At 46.7% G+C, this 26515-nt stretch overlaps 1 protein-coding gene and 1 pseudogene across 2 annotated transcripts; both read right to left on the bottom strand.

Moving 5' to 3' along the window:
- Positions 1 to 642: 642 nt before the first annotated feature.
- LOC311194694 (nischarin-like) lies at positions 643 to 23674 on the bottom strand (annotated as a pseudogene). Its single transcript has 12 exons — positions 23663 to 23674; positions 20154 to 20237; positions 19263 to 19445; positions 14893 to 14941; positions 13195 to 13358; positions 11533 to 11648; positions 11039 to 11049; positions 8038 to 8160; positions 7128 to 7186; positions 4575 to 5901; positions 3763 to 4172; positions 643 to 1271 (listed from the first exon to the last, which is right to left on the bottom strand). The product of its transcript is annotated as a nischarin-like (transcript).
- Positions 23675 to 24126: 452 nt separating this feature from the next.
- Positions 24127 to 25053, bottom strand: LOC311194693 (olfactory receptor 14A16-like; the record flags this gene model as incomplete). The annotated part of the gene is made up of 1 exon (XM_084267894.1): positions 24127 to 25053. The coding sequence occupies one exon, from the start codon at positions 25051 to 25053 to the stop codon at positions 24127 to 24129; it is 927 nt and encodes a 308-aa protein (XP_084124020.1).
- Positions 25054 to 26515: the final 1462 nt, after the last annotated feature.

The raw sequence follows: 26515 nt of genomic DNA, 5'->3' as shown, positions 1-26515 counted from the left end.
TGCTGCCACTTCCAAGACGCCGAGCGGATCTTTAACAGCAAATCCTTCTTTCTCCTCAGGTAAGGAGAACACGTGCCCGTGGAACTGATTCCAGGTGGAAATCTGTCACCTGCCTGCAGCTCCAATTTTACTGCCAAGTTAACGATTGGCAGCAAATAACTCCATTTGGCCTCAAAGAAACCCATAGGGAAAACTCAGAGCATTAAATAATGAGCATTAGCAGCACACCCAACATACGTTTTGTACAAAGAACATTGCACTTGAACATAGGCAAGCGTTTGCCCTTATTTACACATCAGAGTTTGTCTAGAACACCAAGATAGATACAGAAACACAGCAGAAACCTGAACAGCCCTAGACAGCACACCTAGCGCTGACTCCTTCTTTGTCCATACAGTCTCCCAGGATGTTTTAGGATTTTTTTAACTAGATCCTATTGTGTAAAAAACAGACTTTCCAAGACGTTCAGTCCCCAGTTGCCACTTCAGCCTGTTCCTGTGTACTGTTAAATGTTCCCTGCACAAGGGAGCAAGGGAGTCCAGACCAGCTCCCGATTAAAAACCCCAACTGGACAGGCGTGATTGATTTAAACCCCGTGCTTTGCCTTCTAACAGGCACCAAAATCGTGTAGCCAGGCAGTAATTACCCAGTGAGTTCCAAAGGCAGTTCCCTACCCCACAGTATCTCCCACTGCCTCGCGAGCAGTGAAATTAACTTCTCCCTGCTCTCTGCACTCGGGATATAGATGTACCACTGGATCTCGCTGCTCCTGCCGCCTTCTTGCTTAGCACTGCCCTTTGGGGCACTGTCAGTTTCTCCAAAGTGATCGAGTGTTAAATTCTGCATCAGATCCTGACTCTGAACATCATCAAACACAAAGGTCAGGGCCTGGGGATACGTCTGATAACCCATAAGTACTCTGTCTAAATCCCGGATTCGCCTTCCGTCAGCGAGCTGGTACTTCTCTCTCTTGGGTAGTTCCTTAGCAAATTCAGGCAGTGGGTAGCTGATACAATCCTCATCGAAGAGGAACAGATCTGAGCTGGTCAACAGAAGCGTTTTAGGTTGAAGCAAAGTAGCGTTTTGTGCAGATCCTTCGCCACAATGCACTTGAAATGCCAACACATAGAGAAGAATGTCGAGGGACTGAAGATTAGTGAAGCCATCCATCTTCTCTGCCACCAGGAAAGCAAGGTCCCCAATTGCTTCTTCATTTGGATAAATAAATTTTACTCTGCTAGAGTGAATCAGTTCATAATTCTCCATTTTCCCTGCAAGAAGCATATGTACGTTATTGTACTTCCACTCAGCTTCTACAATACCCAGTGTGCTGGGATAAGCACCAACCTTTGCTGCAGATGGAGAATTCCAGATTTCTCTCTTTACATATGGCTTTACTTATCAACAACACTGGAACCATGTTATTTGGATTGCAGATCTCTACAGGAGTTTCTCTGGCATTACCAGCACACTTCTCTGCAAGCTTCTAAGCACATCACTACTTGAGGGCAATGGCAGAAGAGGGTCAAGGCAAAAGACCTGGCTTCCCAACTCAGAGTACCCACCTCCTTCCCAGCTGACCTCTGCCTCCTTCCCACGCCCAGCTCTGCGCTTGCTGACAGCATCACCTGATCACTGAACACAAACCCCTGCTGCTTTTAAGCAGAGAGGAAAAAAAGCAGGGAAAGACCCTTAACTGTTTTTCTGTCCCGACTGGATGAGCAGATTCCTCTGCTCCACGCAATGTTCTGGAGCAGCAGGAAGTGACACTACAGCCACTCCCTCATGCCCTGGAAATGCTGAAGGATGCAGCAAAGCTCAAAGGAAGTCTGCCTACTTTTTTTCCTACACAAATCCACCGGTCCAATAAAAGAACTTCCTATCAAGCCTCGTGCTTCCCAGCCTTTCCTCACAATCCTTCTTCAGGAAAATGATGGTTTGTTTCCTGCTTCAGGATTCTGAGGAAAAGAATTTCACCCGATGCTGGAACTGAGCCTGACACGCTTGAAGAAAAGTCTCATTCTCACTTCATTCACACCAAGTGACAGGGTTCTTCTATTGGAGCAAGGGAGGAAAAATGTAACCTTCAGGCTTTATCTTCACTATTCTCTGGTGACTTACAAAACTTTATAGGGTAGGTTGAAACTTGCAGTGGGAGCTACACTGGCTCACACCCCAGAATCCTGTGCGGGAAGTGCTGTTTCTGCCAGGCTCGGGAAGCTGTCACTAACACATGAGCAATGCATGTTTACATATATTTATATTTAACTCTTCTGTTCAGATAAGGCACATGTAAGAGAAAGTCAGGGAGTTTGGTGAAATTATCCAACAGGAAACCACTGATGCATACAGAATCACAAAATCACCAGGTTGGAAAAGCTCTTTAAGACCATTGAGTCCAACCATTCCCCTCCTGTGCTAAACCACATCCCTGAGCACCTCATCTCCCCATCTGTTAAACACACCCAGGGGTGGGGACTCAGCCCCCTCCCTGGGCAGCCTGTGCCACAGCCCCACAACTCTGCCAGGGAAGAACTTTTCCCTCCCATCTGCTCTGACCCTGCCCTGGCACAGCTTGAGCCCATTGCCTCTTGTCCCCTCTCCTGTCCCCTGGCTGAAGAGACCATTTCCCACCTCTCTGCACCCTCGTGGCAGGGCAGTGGAGGTGGGGAGAAGGTCTCCCCTCAGCCTCCTCTTCTCCAGGCTGAACACCCCCATCTCCCTCAGCCGCTTCTCATAGGATTTGCCCTCCAGCCCCTTCCCCAGCCTGGTTGCCCTTCTTTGCACTCGCTCCAGGACCTCAGTGTCCTTCTGATGGTGAGGAGCCCAGAACTGGACCCAGCACTCGAGGTGCAGCCTCACCAGTGCCCAGTACAGGGGCAGTCCTTTCAGCTGAGACACTTCAGACCATGCCAAGCCATCTAAATAAATCATGACATGCAGAAGAGACCACTCACCTGTGGCTTTGCTCCCAAATTCGGCTCACATGTTGCAGGACTGAGGCAGGAGCTTGACCCACATTATTTCCTTTAGGTTTTCAGTTACATCAGCCCAGCTCATATTGCACAGGGCAGTGTCCAGACAGGGCTGGAATCTCTCCAGAGATGGAAGCTCCACACACCCTGGGCAGCCTGTCCCAGGGCTCCCTCACCCTCACTGGGGAAAAGTTCTTCCCCATGTTGCTGCGGAACTTCCTATGCTCCAACTTGCAGCCATTGCCCCTTGTCCTGTCCCCACAGACACTGAAAAGGGGCTGCCCATTTCCCCCTGCATCCCATCCTTCAGATATTGATAAACATTCATAAGGTCCCCCCTTAGTCTTCTCTTCTCCAGGCTGAACTGCCCCAGCTCACTCAGCCTTTCCTCACAGGGGAGATGCTCCAGGCCCTTCATCATCTTCGTAGCCTCCTCTGGACTCTCTCTAGGAGATCCCTGGCTTTTTTATCCCAGGGAGCCCAGAACTGGACACAACACTCCAGATGGGGCCTGACCAGGGCAGAGCAGAGGTGGAGGATCCCCTCCTGTGACCTGCTGGCCACACTCCTCTTGATGCGCCCCAGGATCCCATTGGCTCTCTCAGCCCCCAGGGCACACTGCTGGCTCATGGCCACCCTGTCACCCACCAGGAGCCCCAGGTCCTTCTCCATAGAGCTCCTCTCCAGCAGGTCACCCCCAGCCTGTACTGATACAATTTTATTTCATTTTGACCCTTGAAAGGGGAAAAAAAAGGAAGTGGAGTTATCATTCCTGCCAGACACACACTAATGTCCTTCCTGTTCTGCCTCGAGGATCCTGAGAGGTGCCCGGCGGGATCCCCGTCGCTGCAGCGAGGAACCCAGCACGCAGTCACACAAACCAGTTTGTGATAGAAACCCTTCCAGGTTTGGCAGAGCCTGACCCTTGGGTTTAAGCCCTTTGGGACAGCCCTTTGAAAAACACTGTCTAGCCCTGAGAGGCCACAAGGCATCTTTTTATACACCTGGGCTGGGGGTAGTACCTCTGCTGCGCTGCCATGGAAAAACTCCAGCAGGGCATTTCCTTTCAGCCCAGCCACGTGCTGCAGAGACACAGAAACAGGAAGGTGAACAGCAATCTGGTTATCTTCTGTCATCTTCTGCGTGAGAAATTCAGATGGATATAAAGATGACAGCATCAGATGAGGCTTGCAAAAGCTGGAAGAGATCCAGAAAACACACAAAATTTAAGGAACTACACAGCTCTTCCCCTACAAAAATTAATCCTTTCATTCAGAAATCAGGAATGGGCAGCTTCTACTCTGAATAGTTTGCTCTAAATGGTTTCTCTTGAGCATATCTATCAGTCTGGCATGACCTCAGCCTGGGAGCATGGGAAAGGCAGGTCTCCTTCCATAAGAAAAGACATGTTGCAACTATAAAACAAACCAGAAACAAAACAGGTAGACAGCTACGGCCCAGGATAACCCTCCACACACACCACAGGCCAACAGAATGATGAAGCACGTTGCCAACACTGCAGGCCCAAACCCATTCCCAGTGACAGCTGCAAACTCACCAGCAAGGCCACGCTGGCTTCAGCAGAGCTTCTGTGGGAACTGTTCCCTTGCTGACTGACCATGCCTGTCTGCCTCCACCATGGGGTTCCGTACAGCGTCTGCTTTGCCTGAAGCTTTGAAAACAATAATAGTCTTAACATCCTGCAGGAGCGTCCACAAAAGACTGTAGATTCTGAGGAAGTGGAATTTCTCATGAGGTAGAACAAACACTGCTTTAACACATCTGTATCCAACAAGCAACTCCAGCACGTGGCCATCCAGAAAGGAACCCTTCTGCTGGATGCAGCCATGAGTCGGATGCAGCACCAGTGATGCTAACGGAATCCTAGTCAGCTTAAATACACTTCTCCACTCTTCTGTGCCTCCCCATTTACCTGGCAGCAAACTGAAATCCACCTTTACTAGGTACAAATGCTGGAGTGTTAGAAATATCCAACAGGGATGGACCACACAGGGACCCTGGGCAGAAGCCTTAGACACTGAAGAATAAAGTGCAGGACACAAAACGGGTTTTGACCAGTCTTTGTTACTACCAGCTGACTCTGCTTGGTGCAGGAGTTCCTGGACACAGGTTTTCTTTCCATAAACAAGGTATGTTGGGAAACAACCTTTTATTTCCACATCATCTGCTGAAATGCAATTCAATTCCCTAAGCTGGCAGAGAAACTCTGGGAGGTTTGCTGGTCCACAGTACAACAGGGAGCTTGCTAACACTGACGGGTAGTGTTGAGAGCAACGCATGTGTAAACAGGAATAAAAGTCTTGCAGGTTCTGGGAGTCTGAAACAACAAACAAGCAGTTGTCACCATTTTTCAGCTTCAGGGTTAAACAGATTTGTGGCAGGAGAAAGCCAAGTTCCAGAAGATCAGTATATGGAAAAGACAGCACCAGCTTCAAGGCAGAAGGGATGTGCTGGCAATTTCCTCTCCATTCCTGACAAGGAATCTCAAACACAGCTAGCAGATCTTCAGTCAAAACCAAACAGGAAGAAAACTGCTTGAGGCCTTTATGAATGTGAATAGAAAAACTCCAGAGAATTTTGACTATTGCAACACTCTCCACTGCTCCCTGGTCAGAGGGCCGAGGATCTGAAGTAGTGCTGAACTCAGGAGTCTCATCTCCTTTGTGAAGCCCCATTTCAAAAGAGCCATCTTCTTTGTCTGTGGTCTTGGTGTCACCCAGAGGGCTCCCTTTCTCCTCTGTAAAGCAGGAGGGGGGGGAATCTCTGCACAGTCTGCACTATCAAGGCAGAAAGGTGCTGGGTAAAATCTTGGTTTGTGGCAGTGTATGACATACAATTAAAAGGCAAGATGACAGTGTTACAGGGGTCAGGCACTGCACGCTGTTCTTCCTCTGAAGGATCCAAACTGCAAAAGAGATAACAAGGCAAAGTACGAGCCCGAGTTTCAAAACAGTCACAGCTACCTACAGCTCATGGTGCTGCTGCTGCTGCTCTGAACTTCGAGGTATAATCTTGTTACTGCAGTTACATCAGCCTAATTTCATAAAACATCTTAAACAGTCAAGAATGCATAGGTTGCAGTTGTATTCATTTCTGTATTTCTATGTTTACAGCATTTAGTTGATAGAAATATTCCTAATTCAAATTATTCCTTTGTCCTGCCACTGATTTTTCAAGATGCTTTCAGATCATCTTGTGTCTATACATTGTTTTGCCTGTACATAGTAACTATTTAATTTGTTAAATAAAAAATAGTGTGGCCAGTAGGTCTGGGGAGGTGATTGTGCCCCTGTACTGGGCGCTGGTGAGGCTGCACCTCGAGTGCTGGGTCCAGTTCTGGGCTCCTCACCATAAGGACGGGGAGGTCCTGGAGCGAGTCCAGAGAAGGGCAACCAGGCTGGGGAAGGGGCTGGAGGGCAAATCCTCTGAGGAGCGGCTGAGGGAGCTGGGGGTGTTCAGCCTGGAGAAGAGGAGGCTGAGGGGAGACCTTCTCCCCACCTCCACTGCCCAGCCAGGAGGGTGCAGAGAGGTGGGAGATGGTCTCTTCAGCCAGGGGACAGGAGATGGGACAAGGGGCAATGGGCTCAAGCTGCCCCAGGGCAGGGTCAGAGCAGATGGGAGGGAAAAGTTCTTCCTTGAAAGAGTTATGGTGCTGTGGCACAGGCTGTCCAGGGAGCGGCTGAGTCACCTTCCCTGGATGGGTTTAAAAAAAAGGGTAGATGAGGTGCTCAGGGATCTGGTTTAGCTTGGGACAGGAACAGCTGGACTTAATGATCTTAAAGGTCTTTTCCAACCTTGTGATTCTGTGACCTTCATACTGTGCACAGCCACTGGTTGAGAGGCTGGGAGTGTGCAATTTATCAGAAGTAAAAATAAAGTGTTCAGCTCATCTTCCATTTCCCAAACCCAACAGGCACTTTGCAAATCACTGGCTGGAAGCCACTGACTTTATTCCAGGGTTCAAAGGTTACAAAGACTTTATACTCTTACCACTGATTTCGGTTGAAAACAACTAGAGGCAGCGTGCAACCAGACACACTGGTTTGCCTTAAAGCCGGGTTTGAAATGCACCATCCACTACTGGGACTCAAAAAGCTGATGGGGGTTTAAGCCAGAGCTCAGGAGTCTCACTTACCACATCTGGGGTCACTTCCATGTGCTTTACAGGAATCCAACAGAGAGGCAGGTGCCTACGGAACAAAGAACCATCAGGCAGTGGCAGCTGCTGCCAGATTTCAGCAGAAGTGAAAAGCAAAGTTAACGTTGGCTCCTGCTTTTTAAGGCCAGCAGCTCCCTGCTGAGTCCTGACTGCTGTACCCGTGGGCAGCTGAACAGCTGACCTGTGAGGATGCTGACACACCAGGTTTTTAGTTCAGGCTGGGCACTCTGAGGCAGCCAGGAACGCAGTGAGAACAGATGTGGCCTGTAGGCCTTTCAGCACACTACAGACTTCAGCAGCAGCGCACAGCCAGGCGAAAAGGCAAAGGCCCTGGAGAAAGCCCAGCCACGCTGGCAGCAGAGGCAGAGTCCCTCAGGGCTGGCTGTCTCATGCCCTGAAGCCAGGCATATGAAGGGCATTTCCTATATCAAAAATGACATCACAACGCAGAAGTTAAACAGCTGGAGTTTGAAGGAGACCAATTAGGCCAACACCTATTGCCAGAGAGAAGGTTCTTCCACTCTCTGAGGAAGAGACCTGTCTTCCAAAAAGTGCTGAACTGCTCAGTTCAGAGAGCAGTTCAGCATCTCAGAGCACACTGAATGAGACGCTAATGCCAGGTAAACATCTCAGTCCTGACAGCGACAATTCTCTGCAACTCTGGTGAATTCAGATCATGCACTCACTGTACAAGGTGGACCAAACCCACCACTCAAATTTGGGGCTACCTCCTTTCTCAATTATAACAGCTCAGAGAATGAAAATACCTTTGCTGTGGATTACTATAACAACATAAGTTTAATATCAGAAATTAGCTTGCAAAAAACCCAAAACCCTACCACATAAAAAATGCCATAAAATAAACACAAGTGTAGCAATTACCTGGTTTTTACATCCACAGTCTGGTATTTCAAAACATCTCTGGGGAACTGTATAGTCTGTAGGAGTCAAACTACCGGATTGCAAAAGACTGCTGGGCTAGGACGGTTTCTTCACAAATTATTTCTAGAAGAAATACAAAGACCTTTTAAAATTGCTGAAGTAAAACAAAAATGAATGTCTAATAGTGTCTGTCAAACAACTAGAATTAAGATTGTATCATCAAAATGTGACCATCAGTCATTAAAGCTGCAGGGTCTCTTCACAGAACAGTCAGGACAGAACAAAACCAGGCACAATTTTAGTATCCGTAAGTGCACTGAAAGGTGCACTGAAGACTGCTAACGCTCATTTTTTAAGCTAACCACCAATTTAAATCTCAACATCTTGTGTGAGAATTCTCCATGTAATTTAGTTTTACTAAAACTGGTCCATTTCCTTGAAACTTGCCCTGAGTGTTACCAAAGCATTGCCAGGCTGGCAAAGCCACAGCAGAGCAGTTTGTGAGCTTCACAGCATTCACTGCCATTTTTCCAGGCGTCAAGCAAACAAGTAGAAGATCTGTAAAACCTTTAACCTGGCTCAGGAGGTCCTGTCCCTCAAATGCCACTCAAGGAAATGATCTTCCCTCGATCAGAACCTTTCTGAAGGATCCCAGCCTGACTCGTCATTACAAACTGATCAGGAATGCAGTATACTGAAATATTCTCAGGGACATTGGACTTTATGCCTGTTTGATATTCACAGCCTGGCAGGAATGCAACCCAGCACTCCAGTTCTCAGCATCAGCACAGAGCCGGCCCGCTCACGCGTGTACAATGTACGTGCAAATAAACAACAGAATCCCAATCACAGAATCCCAGCCTGGGCTGGGCTGGAAGGGACCCCAAGGATCACAGAGCTCCAACCCCCCTGCCACAGGCAGGGACACCAACCTCCAGGCCTGGAGCTACACAAGGTTGCCCAGGGCCCCAGCCAACCTGGCCTTGAACACCCCCAGGGATGGGGCACTCACCCCCTCTCTGGGCAGCCCCTGCCAGCCCCTCACCACTCTCTCTGGAAAGAACTTCCCCCCAATATCTGTCCTAAATCTTCCTTCCTTTAGCTTCAATCCACCCCCCCTTGTCCTGCCATTGTCTGCCCTTTCAAAAAGCTGATTCCCTCCTGTTTCTCTGCTCCCTTCAGGGACTGGAAGGCTGCAATGAGGTCCCCCCACAGCCTTCTCTTCTCCAGGCTGAACCAGCCCAGCTCCCTCAGCCTCTCTCCGTAGGGGAGCTGCTCCAGCCCTCTGATCATCTCCGTGGCTCCTCTGACCCCTCTCCAACAGTCCCACATCTTTCTTGTCCTGGGGCCCCAGCTCTGGACACAGGACTCCAGCTGGGGCCTCCCCAGGGTAGAGCAGAGAGGGACAATCCCCTCCCTGTCCCTGCTGCCAACCCTTTTCTGATGGGAGACCAGGATACCATTGCCCTTCCAAGCTGCAGGAGCCACTGCTGGCTCATGCTGACAATGCATGTGAGCTGCTTCCTCAGGCATAAGAACTCTTGCCTGTATCTTTCTGGATTGATGGCAAAGTTTAGTAGATGACACCAAACCATCTCTCAGGCAGAGGAAGCACAAGAGATATTTACTGCTTGAACAAAGCAACTGTGTTAGCCAGAAGGAAACTCAAATTGACAAGAAAACCAGAACAGGGCAGCATTATTTCTGGATTTCTCTTCTCTATATATGTTTAATCTTTGCCATAAGCCATTTGGAAGCCATGTTTAAGTTGAATAAAATGCTAGTGAAACAGATGGTGTCTAGAGAAAGTGCAGAGAAAACAATTCACAGAAATAGTGCATCAGAAAATGAATTCCATTATTCCTGATTTCAGGTCTAACAATGAAATAAATTGCCCAGCATAGCTCCATTTTTTAAAAAATAGACTTCTCAAAATCAGTATTTTGAAAACAACCCTTGATAGCTAGGTATGTAGCAAAGAATTCATTTCTGTTGTTAAAGCTGAGGAATGTCTTAATCCTGTCCTACTCCTTGCTATCCCACTAGATATTAATATATTTATAAATATCCCACTATATATTTATATCCCACTTTTATATTTATTTTTATAAATATAAAAGCCCTTCCTCAAGACTCTACTACAGGAATCTTATGGAAAAGGACCACAGTCAGTAACCCCAGTCTTACACCAGTTTTCCTATAAAATTCCCAAGTAGTTCAGAAAGATCTTGGTATTTTTTCCAAGACTCATGTGCTCCTTAAACATTTGCAATAATGGAAAAAGATGATTGACCAATAAGTAACACCTAAACAGTCACAGCCACTGCTAGCATGCATCTTTACAGCTAGCCCTGCATAAAACCACAGGCTGCCCTATAGCCAAGCTGTCTCACTCCTGCAACTTCAATGCTTGATGCTTTAAAGCAACTGTTGGCTTAATTTGGGAGAACCTGGTATTTCACTAAGTCTGACATTATAAAAGTTTGACTAAGTTTGACATTATAAAAGTCTTTTCTGCAGTTCAATGTGACTCAAGCTCTGTCTAGCAAATGGGTCCTTCTCTGGGCACACTGTGCAACAACAACCAGTTCCCAGAGAACTCCTGCTGCCCCTGGAAGCATCTCTCCAGATCACCACTGTTTGGTTTTGGGCAGCAGTTACGATGAGATGAAAATGCAGGTCTGCTGCCAGTCCATCCAGACCTTTTCAGGAACCCACAGGCACAAAAGTCTTCAAAACAAAACCCTTTTTTATTCTCCCCACACTAAGCAAAGCTACTCCTGAAATTATCCATGCTAGACACACTCCCAGCACCAGCCCACTGAAGTTTCCTTCCCACGCTAAGATGTCAGGAAGTCCCTGACTTGGGGACTGCACTGCAGCTCTGAACCAGCACAGCCTCTCCTATCAGTGAGACAGCAGGCATGTCCAACAAAAGGTCCTGAACCCAACAGAAGGGAGCACAGGGTAAGGGCTGTGTGACACAACCAGGCATTCCCACTCTGGAAAGATCTGAAAGGGATGAAAGAGGTTTTGAACACTCCCAGTGGAAGCCCTGTGATCCACACTGAGAGCAGAGCAACGAAAAAATGCCACAAATTCTCAAGCCAGAAGCGCTGCACTCAAGTGAATCTTCTCAAGCAAATTCACATCAATTCAGAAATCCCTGCTGCTTCCCAAACAAGAAGTACTTTGTAATAAGAGCTCCCATTAGCACCCATCTGTTGGAGCTTCACAGGGACAGAAAGCCACCCTGGGGTAGCTTCTGCATACACTGGAAATGACACACATCCTTTGGGAAGACATGCACAAGCTCTTCTGAATATTTACATCTGGCATCCGTATTGCCAAGTCCTGAGAAAAACCCCACACTGTTTCCCAAATAAAACACTCCTCCTGAACACTGCATGCCCCAACCCCAGCACCAAAGCAAAGCAATTGCCAAGCCTGAGAGACATGCACCAGACCTGGCATTTACAGAGCCCCTCAAATTACAGGCAGTAGCTCAGTTGTACCTCTGTTTGATGAAGAGATTTGAAAATTGACAGGTCAAACGGCAACAGATGCTCCTGAATCTTACTGGTTCCAAAAGGTCCCCCTGTTCCAGTGACCTGGTCATCAACAAGGAAGAACAGTCAGTGTACACAACCCAACCTGTGCTCACTTCAGACAGCTGTGCACGGGCAAGAGCACAAGTACAGCAGCTGGGACAGCCACAGCTCCAACCCCTTTGTCAAACACGGGATGATACAGGAAACTCGCAGATTAACTCTTCAGCAGAAAAAACCCAAACCATCAGTTACTCCAGCTAAGTGCTCTGAACTTGAGGCACTGAACTTAAGCTGCCACCTGGTGCTTGTATTTTGTAGCACATGGGGCACTCAAATCCCACAGACAAGACTGAGCAAGGCTTCATCCACAGCTGATCAAGCCAGAGTGGCACTCACTAAACCAGCTTCCCTGAAACACCTGGATCCTCCAGGACAGAACTGTCTTCAATTCCAGCCCAGGGGATGAAGTCCAAGGCACTGACAAGATGGGTTTGAAGAAAGCATTAGACCATCTCATAAAAAGGCATCTAGTTTTCCCATGTGCCCATAGCATTCTGGCCAGAGCACATGGCACCAGTGCAAAAGGCAGGTGGTTGCAGTTCTGGTTGCTGTGAATAAAATTTTGGGAGAAATCTCTTAAGGTTTTTTTTTTTGTCTTACATATATCTTATAAACTCTGAAGGCTCCCACTCACAAGGTTTCAGAAGGGCCAGAAATTCTCAAGTATTTTTCTAAATAATATGCTGTATATAATATTTTTCTAAATCATATGTTCTTCTCCAGCCAGAGAATCCTCTGAACAACAGGTTCTACACACAGAGGATGGCAAAGGCAACTGAAGATCCACAGGAATAACAGTAGAGCTGTGGTTTTGCTTTCTAAACTTTCCAAGCCCTCCAGTGCACCTTCCCCAAACCACTGCTTCGTTTCATCTTTGAACATACCACACAGGTACAAGGAAATTCTTCATGTAATAAAAGGGCTGAAAAGACACTGACCTGTAGCAAGCAGTGTTAAAAAAGTTACTCAGCACAAGTCTTTGTAATTCACTGATTTGGTAGAAGAACAAAATATCAAACTGGTTCCAGACAAAAATTATCTGAGGCCATTTTACATTTGTTCTGTAATGGCATTTTTCCTAGAAATTCTGGGCCACTCATCTATAAAACTGATGGTTTTGTTAGTTTGGTTTGGGGGTTTTTAAACTTTCCAATACAGTTAAAGGTGAGAAAGGGGACAGGACTTACACACACATGCATGTATGCATCTCTATACACTGGCCTAGCCATAGTGTTGTCAAAGAATGCAAGGTTGAAATGAATATTTCCTGCCTCCCCATGCCTATCAGAACCCAGTAAGGCTCTGGCACAGAAACCCTAGAGGGCACCGCTGAAGAGATGACATCACATGGCAGAATCAACATCTTTCTTAGAGAACTATGTTGAAGGTTGGTAGAATAAGCACCTGTTTAACACCCAGCTCTAAATGCTTACAGGTGTTTACTGCCAGTAAAGATCTTGTGCATTCTAACTAGGCTCCAGAAGCATGCCAAGAATCCCATCACTCTGGCAGAAACACCAACAGTACTTGTGCAAACATGGCTCACCTTGAAATACTGGAGTCAACCAGTGAAATCTAGAATATGACCTAGATCAGTTTTGGCATCTCCATTAGCACACGTAGGCTTCCCCTGCAGCAACTGTTGAGTGACAGCATATAGCTGCAAGGGTCTGATGTTGAAGACTTCTCCAGCCATTCAGAGCTGCTCTCCTGAAAAACACAGGATAATGGTATCGAACACAACGCTGCCCCAGTTACCAAAGAGTAAATGGTACCTGCAAAACCTAATGTCAGGGATTTCATGTCTATCATTTATATTCTAAGCTCATGATTAAGGCACCAAAACAATGTCTTTTTTGCTTCTAAACTAGAAGCACTGAATTCAGATAAATTTTCTTTAACACCAGAATAATCCAAGTGTTCAAACAGGCACTCTCTGCATTCAAGCCTTAAGCTCCCAACGCAACTAATGGCAAATTTCCCTCTTAACAGGGCTGGAACCAGACAAAGTTCATTTATGTATAGAAATTGCTAAACTTTGAGATATCCCTAAGTTCAATAGCAGCTCAGACTTATTCTAACCAGAAAAAGCAGCACCTACCATCTAACAGACAGACCTGACATCCTTTGCTAAGCTGCTGATGTGCAAAGCTGCAGCATCTTCTTGGACAGTCTGAGGACTTTCACCACACTACCACCAGAGCAAGCTCCCAGGGCAGGAAATGCATTATCTGGCAATATTTTTACAATCCCATTTCTTTCCAGGAACACTAGGAAACAGCATCCAAAAGCCTCCTCTGACAGCATCCCAAGAGCAAATGTGGATTACAGCAGTCAGAATACATGCACACATGGAATTAACATCTTCCTCCTCTTCCTTTTGAGGACACCAGTTTGACCTGACAGACAGGAGAGCATCGGCTTTCCTGATAAGCAGAGTTCTCCAAAGAGTAAAACTCCCTTTGGCTTCAGTGGGAGCAAGTCCCAGAGTCCAGCTGCACATCACCACAGGGTTCCACTCACATACAGCGGTCAGACATCAATGATTTTGGCACCAGTGAGGCTACAGGCACTACAGAGTCAGGGAACAGTTCTTCACGACCTTCCTTAAAGTGTTCCACAATTTGCTGAGTGCCCCCTCTGAAGTGGCTTCACCTAAAGTTAATTTTGTGCCAGAACAATCTGAACCACGCTTCACCTATCACCTCAGCCAGCCAGAATCACAGCACAGCATTCAGCCTGTCCCTCAAAACAAAGCCAGCATGGGTTAATCATTTCACACGCCTCCTGCTCCTGGTGAGCCACTTAGAGATGTTGCAGTAGTGCATTTCATTGTCAGCTGTCAGCCTCAGAAAAGCACACCCTTTCATTAACTGACCAGAAGGTCTCATGTTTCCTGAATTCTGGAAGAACAACATTAAGACAGGTGAAGTGATGCATTCAACACACTCTATCAAGGCTCACTGAAATGACACAAACTTCCTGACTGGTTGCACTAAAACATACCAAGGAATTCATCAATTTCTGATTTATTTCCAAAAGCAGCTGGGCTTCTGTGACAGTTCCTCCTCAAATACAGCTTGGATCAAAGCACAAATAGCAAGAAAAAGGTGAAGAGGAAGAACAAGTCTCGGTCTGATGTGAAAGACTCAGATCTCATGGTCTGGAGATTAAATCTCACAGGTATACACACGCATGCACATGGAGGGAACCATCCCCAGTTAAACTCTTACAGGTTCTTTACCTTTGTGGAAGAGCTTTTCAGCCAGTGCAGCAGTGATCCCATTGATCTCCTGCAAAGATTAAACCATTGCAATGAAGTGTTACACACTTACAGTTCAAAGTGCATCCTTGGCCAAAATAAGTCTCCCCTTCTTGCTGTGGTACAGGACTTTTAAAAATAGAAATCAACTGTCATCTCATCTTATAGATTCTCTTTGTAACTTGAAAATACTTCATCAAATGATTTAATTTCATAGGTTTTTCGTTTCCAAGATGGAAGAATCTGAACTACATTTAAATAATCACATGCTGCATGTTTTCAAAAAGGGCAACAGCAACTAGAGCAATTCTTACTGACCATCATCAGCCCAATGCCAAACAAAGCCTGGTTTTAAAGAAACTATTACCAGTACAGTTTTCTTCAAATCTGAACATTAGACTAACCTAATGCATTAATGCCCTGGCCAAAACCAGGACAATTAAGCACTCAACATTTCCTTAGAGCATCACTAATACACTGATAACTTTAGATTAACAAGTCTACGGGGAAGAAGGGATCTGTAAAAATTAGTCTTCTGGACTTAACCTCCTTGCTGAAGAATAATTCAAAGTCCCTGTTCACCATCCTCTATCTTCTCTGCCCTTCTGGACCTACACAGTGCTCAACCCCCTTTCTACACACTGACAGCTCCAGGAGGAAAAGAAAAAGCCTGGAAAATTCTCCCTGTGGGAATTTGTTCTTTTTAAATCTAAAGGAGCACAAAGGTCAGTACAGGTATTTCCCATACTTCACAAAAAGCAAATGCTCTGTAGAAGTCCAGAAATAGTTCTGAGCTCTTCCAAGAGCTCTCTCTAAGGCTCACAAGAAAAACAAAAAACTATCTGTGATAGTTTAGGCACACACATCTCATTTTAAGGTAGCTGCAAAGGACAAACAGGCATTACTGATCACCATGAAATGAGTATTTGATGAGTTTACTTCACTGACAAACCCCTCATGATTCATGACAAGGAAATAAATCCATGGGCCATCTGCAGCACAGTTCAGCTCATCTGATGAGGTGAACATTTCAGACAAGCACATTCTTAGTATAACTGAAACCCCACTCACTGAGGATGAACAGTTTGGAGAAGCAGCTTGAAGCTGCATTCCGAACAAAATCCAACAGTTCTGTTATTGGATAAAGCCAGTTACACTCACCTGGCATGCAGAGATCTGACTGAAACCCAGGCTCTGTGTTCCCTTCATCATCTGGGGGACACAGCAGAATTTTCCTACATTTATAATCGAAACAAGGTCATGACGTGGAGTATTGTAGCCGACAGAAAAGGAGCTCTAGTCCTCTGTCAGACCTACAAGAGGCCTCTGTCTTCGCTCTCTTATATGCACCAATCCCACAGAAATCCATTGTTTGCAGGTGTCTCTGAACAGCAGCTTCTGGGTACTCAATTATTTTCTTTTAAAAGCTTCTATCTGGAAGTTAAGAAACCAAATCTAAGATGACAAAGTATAAGACACTGCAAGGAAGTAAGCACCCCCATATCACTGCATACCCCTGTTCAACACCAAGGCAACAATAAGGTTGCACACTGCTGTCACATCCAACTGCTGCTCTTTGCCAAGCCAGACACAGCTTTCCCCTGGAACACAAAGGCTGCAAAGCACTTGTAGTGTATTTACTGTGGTTATTTCTACACCAGTTTAGTTCCATTAACCTAGGGAATAAGATTAAATAATCCCTACTGGAAATGCTACAAATAAGAATAGACAAGGAAAAAAATAATCACAGAATCCCAGGCAGCTTTGGGCTGGAAAGGACCTTAAAGCCCATCTGGTTCTAACCCCTTGCCGTGGGCAGGGACACCCCCCACCAGCCCAGGGTGCCCAAAACCCCATCCAACCCGGCCTTGAACCCTGCCAGGGATCCAGGGGCAGCCCCAGCTTCTCTGGGCACCCTGTGCCAGGGCCTCATCACTGTCCCTGGGAAGATGATTTTTTTTCCCTAATACCCAATTTAACTCTCCCCTCCTCCAGCTTAAGAACATTCTCCCTTGTCCTGTCCCTCCCCGCCCTTGTCACCAGTCCCTCTCCAGCTTCCCTGTAGCCCCTTCAGGGCCTGGAAGGCCGCTATAAGGTCTCCCCAGAGCCTTCTCTTCTGCAGGCTGAACCAGCCCAACTCTCTCAGCCTGCCTCCATAGCAGAGGTGCTCCAGCCTTCTCTGGCCTTGCTCCAAGGGCTCCACGCCTGTCTTGTGCTGGGGACCACTGAGCTGGATGCAGCATTGCAGGGGGCGTCGCTCCAGATCAGAGGGGCAGAATCCCCTCCCTTGACCTGCTGGTCACACTTCTTGTGAAGCAGCCCAGGACACAGTTGGCTTTCTGGCCTCTAAGTGCACACTGCCAGCTCACTATGAGCTCCTCATCCCCCAACATCCCCAAGTCCTCCTCCTGAGGACTGCTCTCCATCTGTTCTCCACCCAGCCTGGAGCTGTGCTCGGCATTGCCATGACCCACGGGTAGGACCTTGCACTTGGCCTTGTTGACCTTCAGGACAGGCCCAACTCTCAAGCCTGTCAAGGTCCCTCTGGACAGCATCCCTTCCCTCCAGCGTGTCACACAGCTTGGTGCCATCACCAGCCTTCCTATATATACTAATGAGGCAGTATCAGGCATTATAAAGCCTCAAGCATGCACATGGGCTGTCTAATATTGTAAAGATATTTTAGAAGACCAAAGTTCTGCAGGAAGATTGTTCCCCAGTGCAATTCCTGTGGCAAATATTTAGCTTTTCTGCTGAATAGCTAACTACTTTTGGTAAATATTTAAAAAGTACTCTCAAGTCCCAAACAATTGCATTTCTACCTCAAGCCAGACTCCCCTAAACAAAGAAATGCAGATTAAACAACAGCTTCACTCATTTATGGATTAAAACTAAAGGAAGGAAGGTTTAGATTAGATATTAGAGGGAAGCTTTTTACGGAGAGAGTGGTGAGGGGCTGGAACAGGCTGCCCAGAGAGGGCGTGGGTGCCCCATCCCTGGGGGTGTTCAAGGCCAGGTTGGATGGGGCCCTGGGCAACCTTGTGTAGCTCCAGGCCTGGAGGTTGGTATCCCTGCCTGTGGCAGGGGGGTTGGAGCTCTGTGATCCTTGGGGTCCCTTCCAACCCAGACCAGTCTTGGATTCTGTCATTCTATGATAATACACAAACACAATACACAAGCATGGAAGCATTCATATGCAAGTAACAGCAGTGCTTTGAAAAAGTGAAAAGGGATGAACATTACAGCAAGAAAGAAATCATCTAACTGAAAAGTGAGAATGACTGGAAGAATTTCTGCCTGCATAAAAATCTTTGTTGAAGTTACTGGACCAAAACATTAATGAAACAGACACCATTCAAGAGAGAAACTTCCTGGTGATCCGGAAGTTTGCTCCATCTGAACAGAATTCTCCCTATGTTATCACACACATTTAATAGATTTAAACCCACCAATCAACTTACAAAAGCTCCCTCATGACAAACTAGTCCTCCTTGCTCACATCTGCAGGGCAATAGCAACACCATGAACAGTTTATGCAAGTCAAACTCAGGCCTCAGCAGGGGAATTACATTCATGGAATACAACAAAAGCAGGTTCTTCTTTGTTGCTAAAGCTGTATCAACGCATCTAATGACCCACTACTTCTGAAGCCTTTATATGAAACCATGAAGAGCCATCTCAGCACATCCCACCCTGAAGCAATTACTGGTCCTCCTTTCCACAGAGTTCTCCCGTGCATTTTCCTCTTCATGAAGTTCAATCTCCCCCTTACAACACGATGCCATACTGTAAAAAAGCCCAATTATCCACAAGAGATGAATGAACAAATCACAATCTGAACACAAAAGCAAGCCACTGCTTATTTTCCTTTACCCTAACATTCTGTCTGCTGGCTGGAGCTGTTTCTCTAGAGGCCACTCCATCAGTGAGCTTCTCATGGAGAAGCACCATTTTTCTTCATTCAGGCTACTGGAAACTGTTCCAAGAATGAACCACAGATCTAAGCAGTAACCACTAAGTAGGGGTGCATGTGGATCGCTTCTGCAATGCTCCTTCAGAGAGCCAGCACTACTGACTTCAGCCTAACAACCAATTCAGCTGCAGATTTATTCACAGCTTCCAGCTACCCTGCCAGCATTTATTTCCTCCTCTTTGAGTCCCTACCCACACTACTTGTCAGCACAGCACCTACTGCAACAAAAAGTGCTGTCAAAAATCTTAAAAATATGCTTTGTTGCATCGTGCAAAAGGCAGAAAAAGAGCAGCTCCAGCTACTTTGTGAAGATTCCACACAGGTCTCTCCAAGCAAGACCCTCAGGCCTCCGTTTTTATATGCTAAAAACACAACTTACATATCAATGAAAGTGTAGGAAGTGTGACAAAACTTTCGGAGCAGTGACAGGGAACTTGACTAGCAGAGTTTGCAGGTAGACCTCCAACTCCTTTTGTCTTTTCTCCACCAGGCTTTTGGAATTTTTCCCAATAATCTTCTTGGGAGGTAGGAGATTTTTATCTATTTTCTTTTCTGAAACAAGCTGAAAGACAAAGACCAGAGTTACGACCCAACTCACAACCTGAACTCACACATAAGATGCGACAGAACACATTAAGAGCATGTTGCTCAATCCTGGTAGAACAAAACCAATACAGTTACTTTGGTAACTTTACCTACTGACTTCGGTATTTTTCAGAAAGACCGTTTTATAAAATTGTGAGAAGCTGAATAATAGTGTTTTCTGAGATAATTGCTCACAGTTACCACAGGGCAGAATGTAATGAAGTTGATAAAGCAACAGAATTACTAGTGCATTTCTGAAAAAGCTGCCCAGTTTATTCAGCACTGGTTGGTAACTAACCCATGCTACTGCCTAAGGTCAGTTTTATCAGCCACCCTTCCTAAGAGAGAGTCTTTGCGTGAATCCAGCTTCAGATTACCAGATCAGCTCATCATAAACACCTAAACATCTCTTGGCAAAAAGTTTAATAACTCTAGGTAAAACTCCACTCTCCCTGATGGAAGCTTCTGCCCAAGGCTAAAGTTGTTCAGGCCAACTTCCCCTAGTTCAAGAGGGGAGTGTAAGAGGGGCAAGTAGCACTGCTCATACAAAGGATTCAGTCTGCACTTCAGATGGCATCTGGCAGATATTCTTGCTCTTTGAGGAAAATATGTTTGTCCCATATAACCACAGAAAAACTGTACAATATTTTGGAAGAGACTGAGGCCAGAGCTTTAACCACCTTACCTTCTCATGCAGGTCATGGAAATCACTGTAACGATGCTTGACTGTCCACTGATGATTGCCAACACTGACCTGAATAATGTACACCTGAAAGGAAGAAATTCAAGTAAGGGACAATGCAACCAAAGCATGTCTTAAAGAGAAGCTGAGAAATTCTGTGGTTCTACCTTCTGGAAGTATTGTAGTTACCTGAAAGCCAATCTGAACTCTAAGGTGACTCTGCTGATGTAGGATCCCTAATCTCATTCACAAAGCACATAAAGCAATTGCTTTTATTTTTGATACCCAAAGGTTAGCATCTAAGCCACAACTTTTTCTAAAGATCTCTGCTAGGTTAAGCTGGTGTGCATAGCTACTCACAACAAGCCTGGAACAGCAGCATCCTTTCTTCAACCTCCCAATTTCCACAAGAGGTGGAGGAACTTGGCCAGCATCCTGCTGTCATGTCACAGCTACGCAGAAATTGAACCTTTCAGAAATCTGGACAAGCCCTTTGGCTGCTTGGATGTTAAGTTTTTATTCCTCAGCTTCCTGAGGGTTAAATCATGCCCAAGGAATCACTGCAGTTATCTAAAGCAATGCTGCGACGGAGAGAGACGGGACACAGCTGGATGCCAGCAAGAGTCGATTTATTGCAAAGAACCATTCCTGTTTATATGCTCTGCAGACGGCTGCTTTCTGTCAAACATACCCTGTTCCTGGGCTACATCTGATTGGTCAACGTTTTGCTGTCACAGCAGCATCTCTGTCTTATCACGCTAATAGAACTTCTAAAACCTCGTGGGACAGCAGATACACCTTAACAACAGAGGACACTTTTTCCTGGAGCCTGTCCCAGCAGGGGGCCGGCAACGATGCTGCCACCTTGTTTAGTTTCCCCGAGGTTCATGGCCTAAAGGCTCCATCCCGTTATCTGTTCACCTGGCAGTGCTTGAGCCTTTGTTTCTCAAGCTGCAGGCCACATTAAGCCATCAACGAAGTGAAACACACAGAAGGTAAGGTCATCTTCACTACATTAAGGAACATTGACTTTATTTATATGCATGCCATTTATTACTTTTTCATCATTTCTGATACAGCATGCAGTACAGCAAGTTACATTCAACACAGAGAAAGCACATAGATCTAGAAAGAGTATTGCCCAGACAAAATGTGTCACAGATTTCATATTCTGTGGGCAAAGGAACTTGTTCTTACAGGCTAAAGGCAGCAGAAAGTTTTTGCTTTCAAATTTCCTTTGTTCAAGTGAGAAATGTTGATAAGCAGCATAGTTTGCTTTGGCTTGTGTTATATTTAATTTAACAAATAAGAACAAAAGAATCAACAACAAAAATAAAATCCCAACTCCTAAAGCAAGATATCCGGAAGAATATTGCTTTGTTTTCTTATGACTTACCTGTGAAGTCCTTGTTTACCTCACTAATCATCTGTTCAAAATCTGATTTTTCTTTTTTATGATACTTGGGTTTTTTTTTTTCTGTTAAGAGTTTCAGAGACCTCTTTCACTCTTTCACGTGCTTTAAACATTACCTCTCCCTACACCTCTCCTTTTATCTCTTCCTGTTCCTTAGAGTCTTTCTCATTTTCCTTCATCCCATCTCTTTCTGTTCTCATACAAGACTTGTCTCCAGTATACTGACCATTACTACCAGAAGAACCATCCTCTGCAAAGAAACTCTTGCAAGAAACTATTTCTTAACCCAGGTACTGGACTGACCGTGAAATAGTTTTCAGAAAAGGAATCTATTTCCGTTTGTCACACCCCAGGCAGATACAGCTGTAGGCCAGCTATACGAAAGGATGAATGGCACATGTCATTCACTGGGAAATAGGTCATGTCATCACCCTGAAGCTGGTGTTTTTGAAATCACTGCAACCAAAAGCAGCACCCTGCTGACTCGCTTTTGAAGGTGGGAATCCATGCAGATGCACTGATCATTCCTGCCTGAACTGCCACCTGTACATCCTCAAATGCATCACCTCGTAACGTGTTCTATTTGCTAGCTGGCTTCATTTTATGTTCTCTGACTGAAAGTCCCTGTAGTCTTGTGGCCCTCCTCTGAACCCTCTCCAACAGTTCCACATCCTTCTTGTATTGGGGGCCCCAGATCTGGACACAGGACTCCAGATGGGGCCTCACGAGGGCAGAGTAGAGAGGAACAATCACCTCCCTGTCCCTGCTGGCCACCCCTCTCCTGATGGAGCCCAGGATACCATTGGCCCTGATGAGAAGGTGGGGGGGGACCCAGGGAGCTGGGAGGGGACACAGCCAGGACAGGTGACCCAAACTGCCCAAAAAAGCATATTCCATTCAAATTACACCATGATCAGCATAAAGGGAATCTGGTGGGGGCAAGAGAACTCAGCTCCAGGACGCACTTTTTTTTTGGATGGCTGTGAGCTGTGCGGCCAGAGCTGTGGGGTTCAGAGAGAAACTGCATTGTGCATCACCAGTTGTGTGTATTTTGCTACAAAGTCCTGTTGTTGTTGTTTTTCTCTCTGCTGTCCCAGTAAACTGTCCTTATCCCATCCTGTGATGTTTAGGGCTTTTGGTTTTCTTTTCCCTCCCTTCCCCTCACCCCCAATTCTCCCTCCTACACACACCCCCTCTTAGAGAGAGAGAGGCTGCGTGGTGCTCGGCTCTCAGCTGGGGTGAAACCAGGACAAAAGGTTAGTGCATCAAGGTACTTTGGGCATTACTCCTGACTTGAACTTCTTGAGAAGTTTCTTCACTCTCCTCTTTGTAGCTGAAGTCTCTGAACTCACCAGAGGCACCATGAGGCTCATTAACATCCAGAAAGCCCTTACAAGCATATCTCCTCAGGTAATTCTCTCTACAAAATTAACACTTTTATAAGTAATTGGAGAGGTTTTGTTTTGGTGATGAATATTTTGAAGGAATTTCACAATGGAGGATTTTTTCATAAAAAAAAAATGTTTCTGTCATTTTTCAGTCCATGGAAGATGTTTTAGCATCATTCTACAGTGGATGTTTGTACAGAGGTCTCCTAAAGAGTTCTGGACAGGATGGGAGAGCAGCCTCTTGACATCCAACCTTCTATGGAGAATCTTCCTGTTCCCCAAGACCAGCAGTTCCCTCACTGGCCTCCTGGGATTCCCAACACTTTTCCTGGCATCATCTGTGCTCACAGGCACAGACAGATTTCTCTGACAACAAACAGCAGTTAAACACAATCCAGTTTAATAACCATGAAATCTCTCTCCTCAGCTGCCTGCTACGGCCAAGCAGCGTGTGAAGGGGCTCAGCTTCCAGAGGAGATTCTCTCCCAGAACAGTTTTATTCAGACACACAGAAAGGTCACTTATCAACACACTGAACTTCTGACAGATCAGTTCATTGCACTTCTGAAAGATGAGATGTTTTCCAACTCAGTGAATCTCAAAGCATAAACCAGAGAGTTGAGAAGCATCTGAAGGACCAAAGAGCAAATGGAGGTGGAATATAGTGAACAAAGTCAAGTGCACACCTCCAGTCAGTCTGAAGAAAATACGTCCTTAGGCATGGCCGTATCATCAGGAGAGGTGGAAACACCTCAATGATGAGGAACATGAAAGAGACACACTAGCAGTAATGTAGGTACAGAGGAAAGTGAGCATTTATTCTATTGCCATTGGTACATATCCTGGAAATGCTCAAGTAGTGAAATGATTCACGTAGTCCAGTGATTCAGCTGATGAAAATGTGCTGGCAAATTTATAGAGATGGAAGAAAAAAAAGAAAAATCGTGTCCCTTTGCAGGCAGACAAGATGAAAAGAGAGTAAAGTTCATTATTTTGCAGTGTCTGGGTCACACAAGACCTGGAGATATGTCATGAGGAGTGGTATGAATGTGGCCCATGTTATTACAGCTCAGACAATACAGAATGAAAAAACAATCCAACCAATAAAAACCTCCTAAATACAGACTGGTCCTAACGTGAGTTACATGGCCAGTGCTATGGAGAAGACTGCTGCTCAGAAACACCCAGTCCTGAGTTTCCACATGGCATCCTTGAGCTCCTGGTTCCTTATGCTGTAGATGAGGGGGTTCAGTGCTGGTGGAAACACTGAGTAAAGAAATGACACCAACAGGTCCAGAAATAGGGAGGAGAAGGAGGGAGGCTTCAGGTGGGCAAAGAAGGCAGTGCTGATAAAGAGGGAGACCACGGCCAGGTGAGGGAGGCAGGTGGAAAAGGCTTTGTGACGTCCCTGCTGCGAGGGGATCCTCAGCACAGCCCTGAAGATCTGCACATAGGACACCACAATGAACACAAAACACCCAAAAGCAAATGAGACACCAACCACAATGACTCCAGTTTCCCTGAGGTAGGCATCTGAGCAGGAGAGCTTGAGGATCTGGGGGATTTCACAGAAGAACTGGTCAACAGCATTGCTGTGGCAGAGGGGCAGAGAAAATGTATTGGCTGTGTGCATCACAGCACAGAGAAACCCACTGCCCCAGGCAGCTGCTGCCATGTGGACACAAGCTCTGCTGCCCAGGAGGGTCCCGTAGTGCAGGGGGTGGCAGATGGCAACGTAGCGGTCATAGGCCATGACAGTGAGGTGACAGAGCTCTGTAGAGATCAAAAATACAAAGAAAAAGAGTTGAGCCACACATCCTGTGTAGGAAATGGCCCTGGTGTCCCCCAAGGAATTGGCCATGGATTTGGGAATTGTGGTGGAGATGTAGGCAAGGTCAGTAACAGAGAGGTTGAGGAGGAAGAAGTACATGGGGGTGTGGAGGTGGTGGTCACAGGCTATGGTGATGATGATGAGGCCATTGCCCAGGAGGGCAGCCAGGTAGATGCTCAGGAAGAGAAAGAAGTGCAGGAGCTGCAGCTCCCGTGTGTCTGCAAAGGCCAGGAGGAGGAACTGGCTGGTGGAGCTGCTGCTGTTGGACATCTGCTGCCATCAAGTGTGGAGACCTGTCCGAGGAGGAAAAGGGACAGTGAGAAGTTAGGGAACTCTTCTCAAAGGAAAACCACATAGGGAACACCCTCAGATTGACTCACTGGATTCAGGAAGCCTTTTGTCAGGTCCCTTTTGGGAGGTCTGCTTTGTGCTGGCTTGAGTGTGCCACTGCTGGGAGGAGGGTCAGCTGTGGGCTCTGGAGAACTCAGTCCTGCCTGGCAGCATCCCTGTGGATAGGAAGGAGCTGAGGAGTGTTTCTCCTGTCAGAACTCCCTGACATTTCTGCTGTAGTGCCAGTGAAACCTTCCCCTGAGTGCAGAGTGGGGAGAGCTGGTCTGTCCATCAGCCCTCCTCTCAGCTGCCCTGTGCTGGATGCTCTATGATCACACCCTGCTGTTCCCTGCAGAAGAAACTGGACCCCACAGAGAGCTGAGGAATCCAGTCTCCCAGGGCAGAGCTCCAAAGCCCTCCTGCTGTCTCATCCTACCCAAGGAGGATCTCAGCTCCCCGCTCCCAGCCAGGGACACACAGGGCTCAGTGCAGCTGCCCACACACAGGTGATGAGTGGCATTTCCACGGCCTCTGTGCTCTCCTGCATGGGGCTCCTCTCTGGGGCACAAGAGTCCCTGGGAGAGCGGTGCCATTGTGGGAGGCAGCCTGCAGCCCAGCAGGAGCCCCCAGGATTCCACAGTCTTACCCATGGGGGCCCTGAAGTGTTGTTCAGCTCAGTGCCATTAGCACCAATGGACATGCCCAGATCCCCAGATAAGGGTGGGACAGAGACAGCAAGGACAGGAGAGGAAACAGTGAGAAATGTTCCAGCCAAGGCTGGAAGGACAGGGACAGACAGACAGGCACTCATGGGTTTCTACTCAGTAGGGGGTTGGATTGCCAACAACAGGTCTCAGCCTGAAGCAGTGGAACTCTGGCTGCAGAGACTGTGCTGGGTGGCAGAAACCAGGGATTTTCTGTGGGAAAGTACTACCACTGTGGGGGATGACAGGGTACTCCCAAATCCCCACTGACAGGGCGTTTCAGGGAGCTGCTCCTTCTCCCTCCCTGACAATGTCTCTGCTGCCTGGAGCTGTCCCTGCAGCTGCTTCTCTTTGCCCATCTCACCTCCTGCTCTGTGCTCACAGACCTCATCCAACATACCCTGTGCTCAGCTCTGCTCTGCAGACCCCTCCTGGCATCAGGGCACTGCCCTGGGAACCTCTGTGTATGCAGGGCTCAGCCCAGGCTCCAACATCTTCATGAGAATCAAGTTTTCACTGCATGTTCTCAAGGGGAGAAGTAAGCTCTCATTTACCACACTCAGCACAGCCCACAGGAGAGGAAAAGTCAAAGCAGAGACTCTGCCTTTGGAGAAATACTCACTTTGGCATTTCTCAAGGATCAGCTGGAGTTGGGAGCAACCCAGAGGTGCTGTCTATATCCCTGTGGAAAGCCCAGC

The sequence above is a fragment of the Gallinula chloropus genome (genome assembly GCF_964237585.1).
Source record: "Gallinula chloropus genome assembly, chromosome: 9".
Lineage (NCBI taxonomy): Eukaryota > Metazoa > Chordata > Aves > Gruiformes > Rallidae > Gallinula > Gallinula chloropus.
This window is presented reverse-complemented; position numbering and strand designations above follow the sequence as displayed.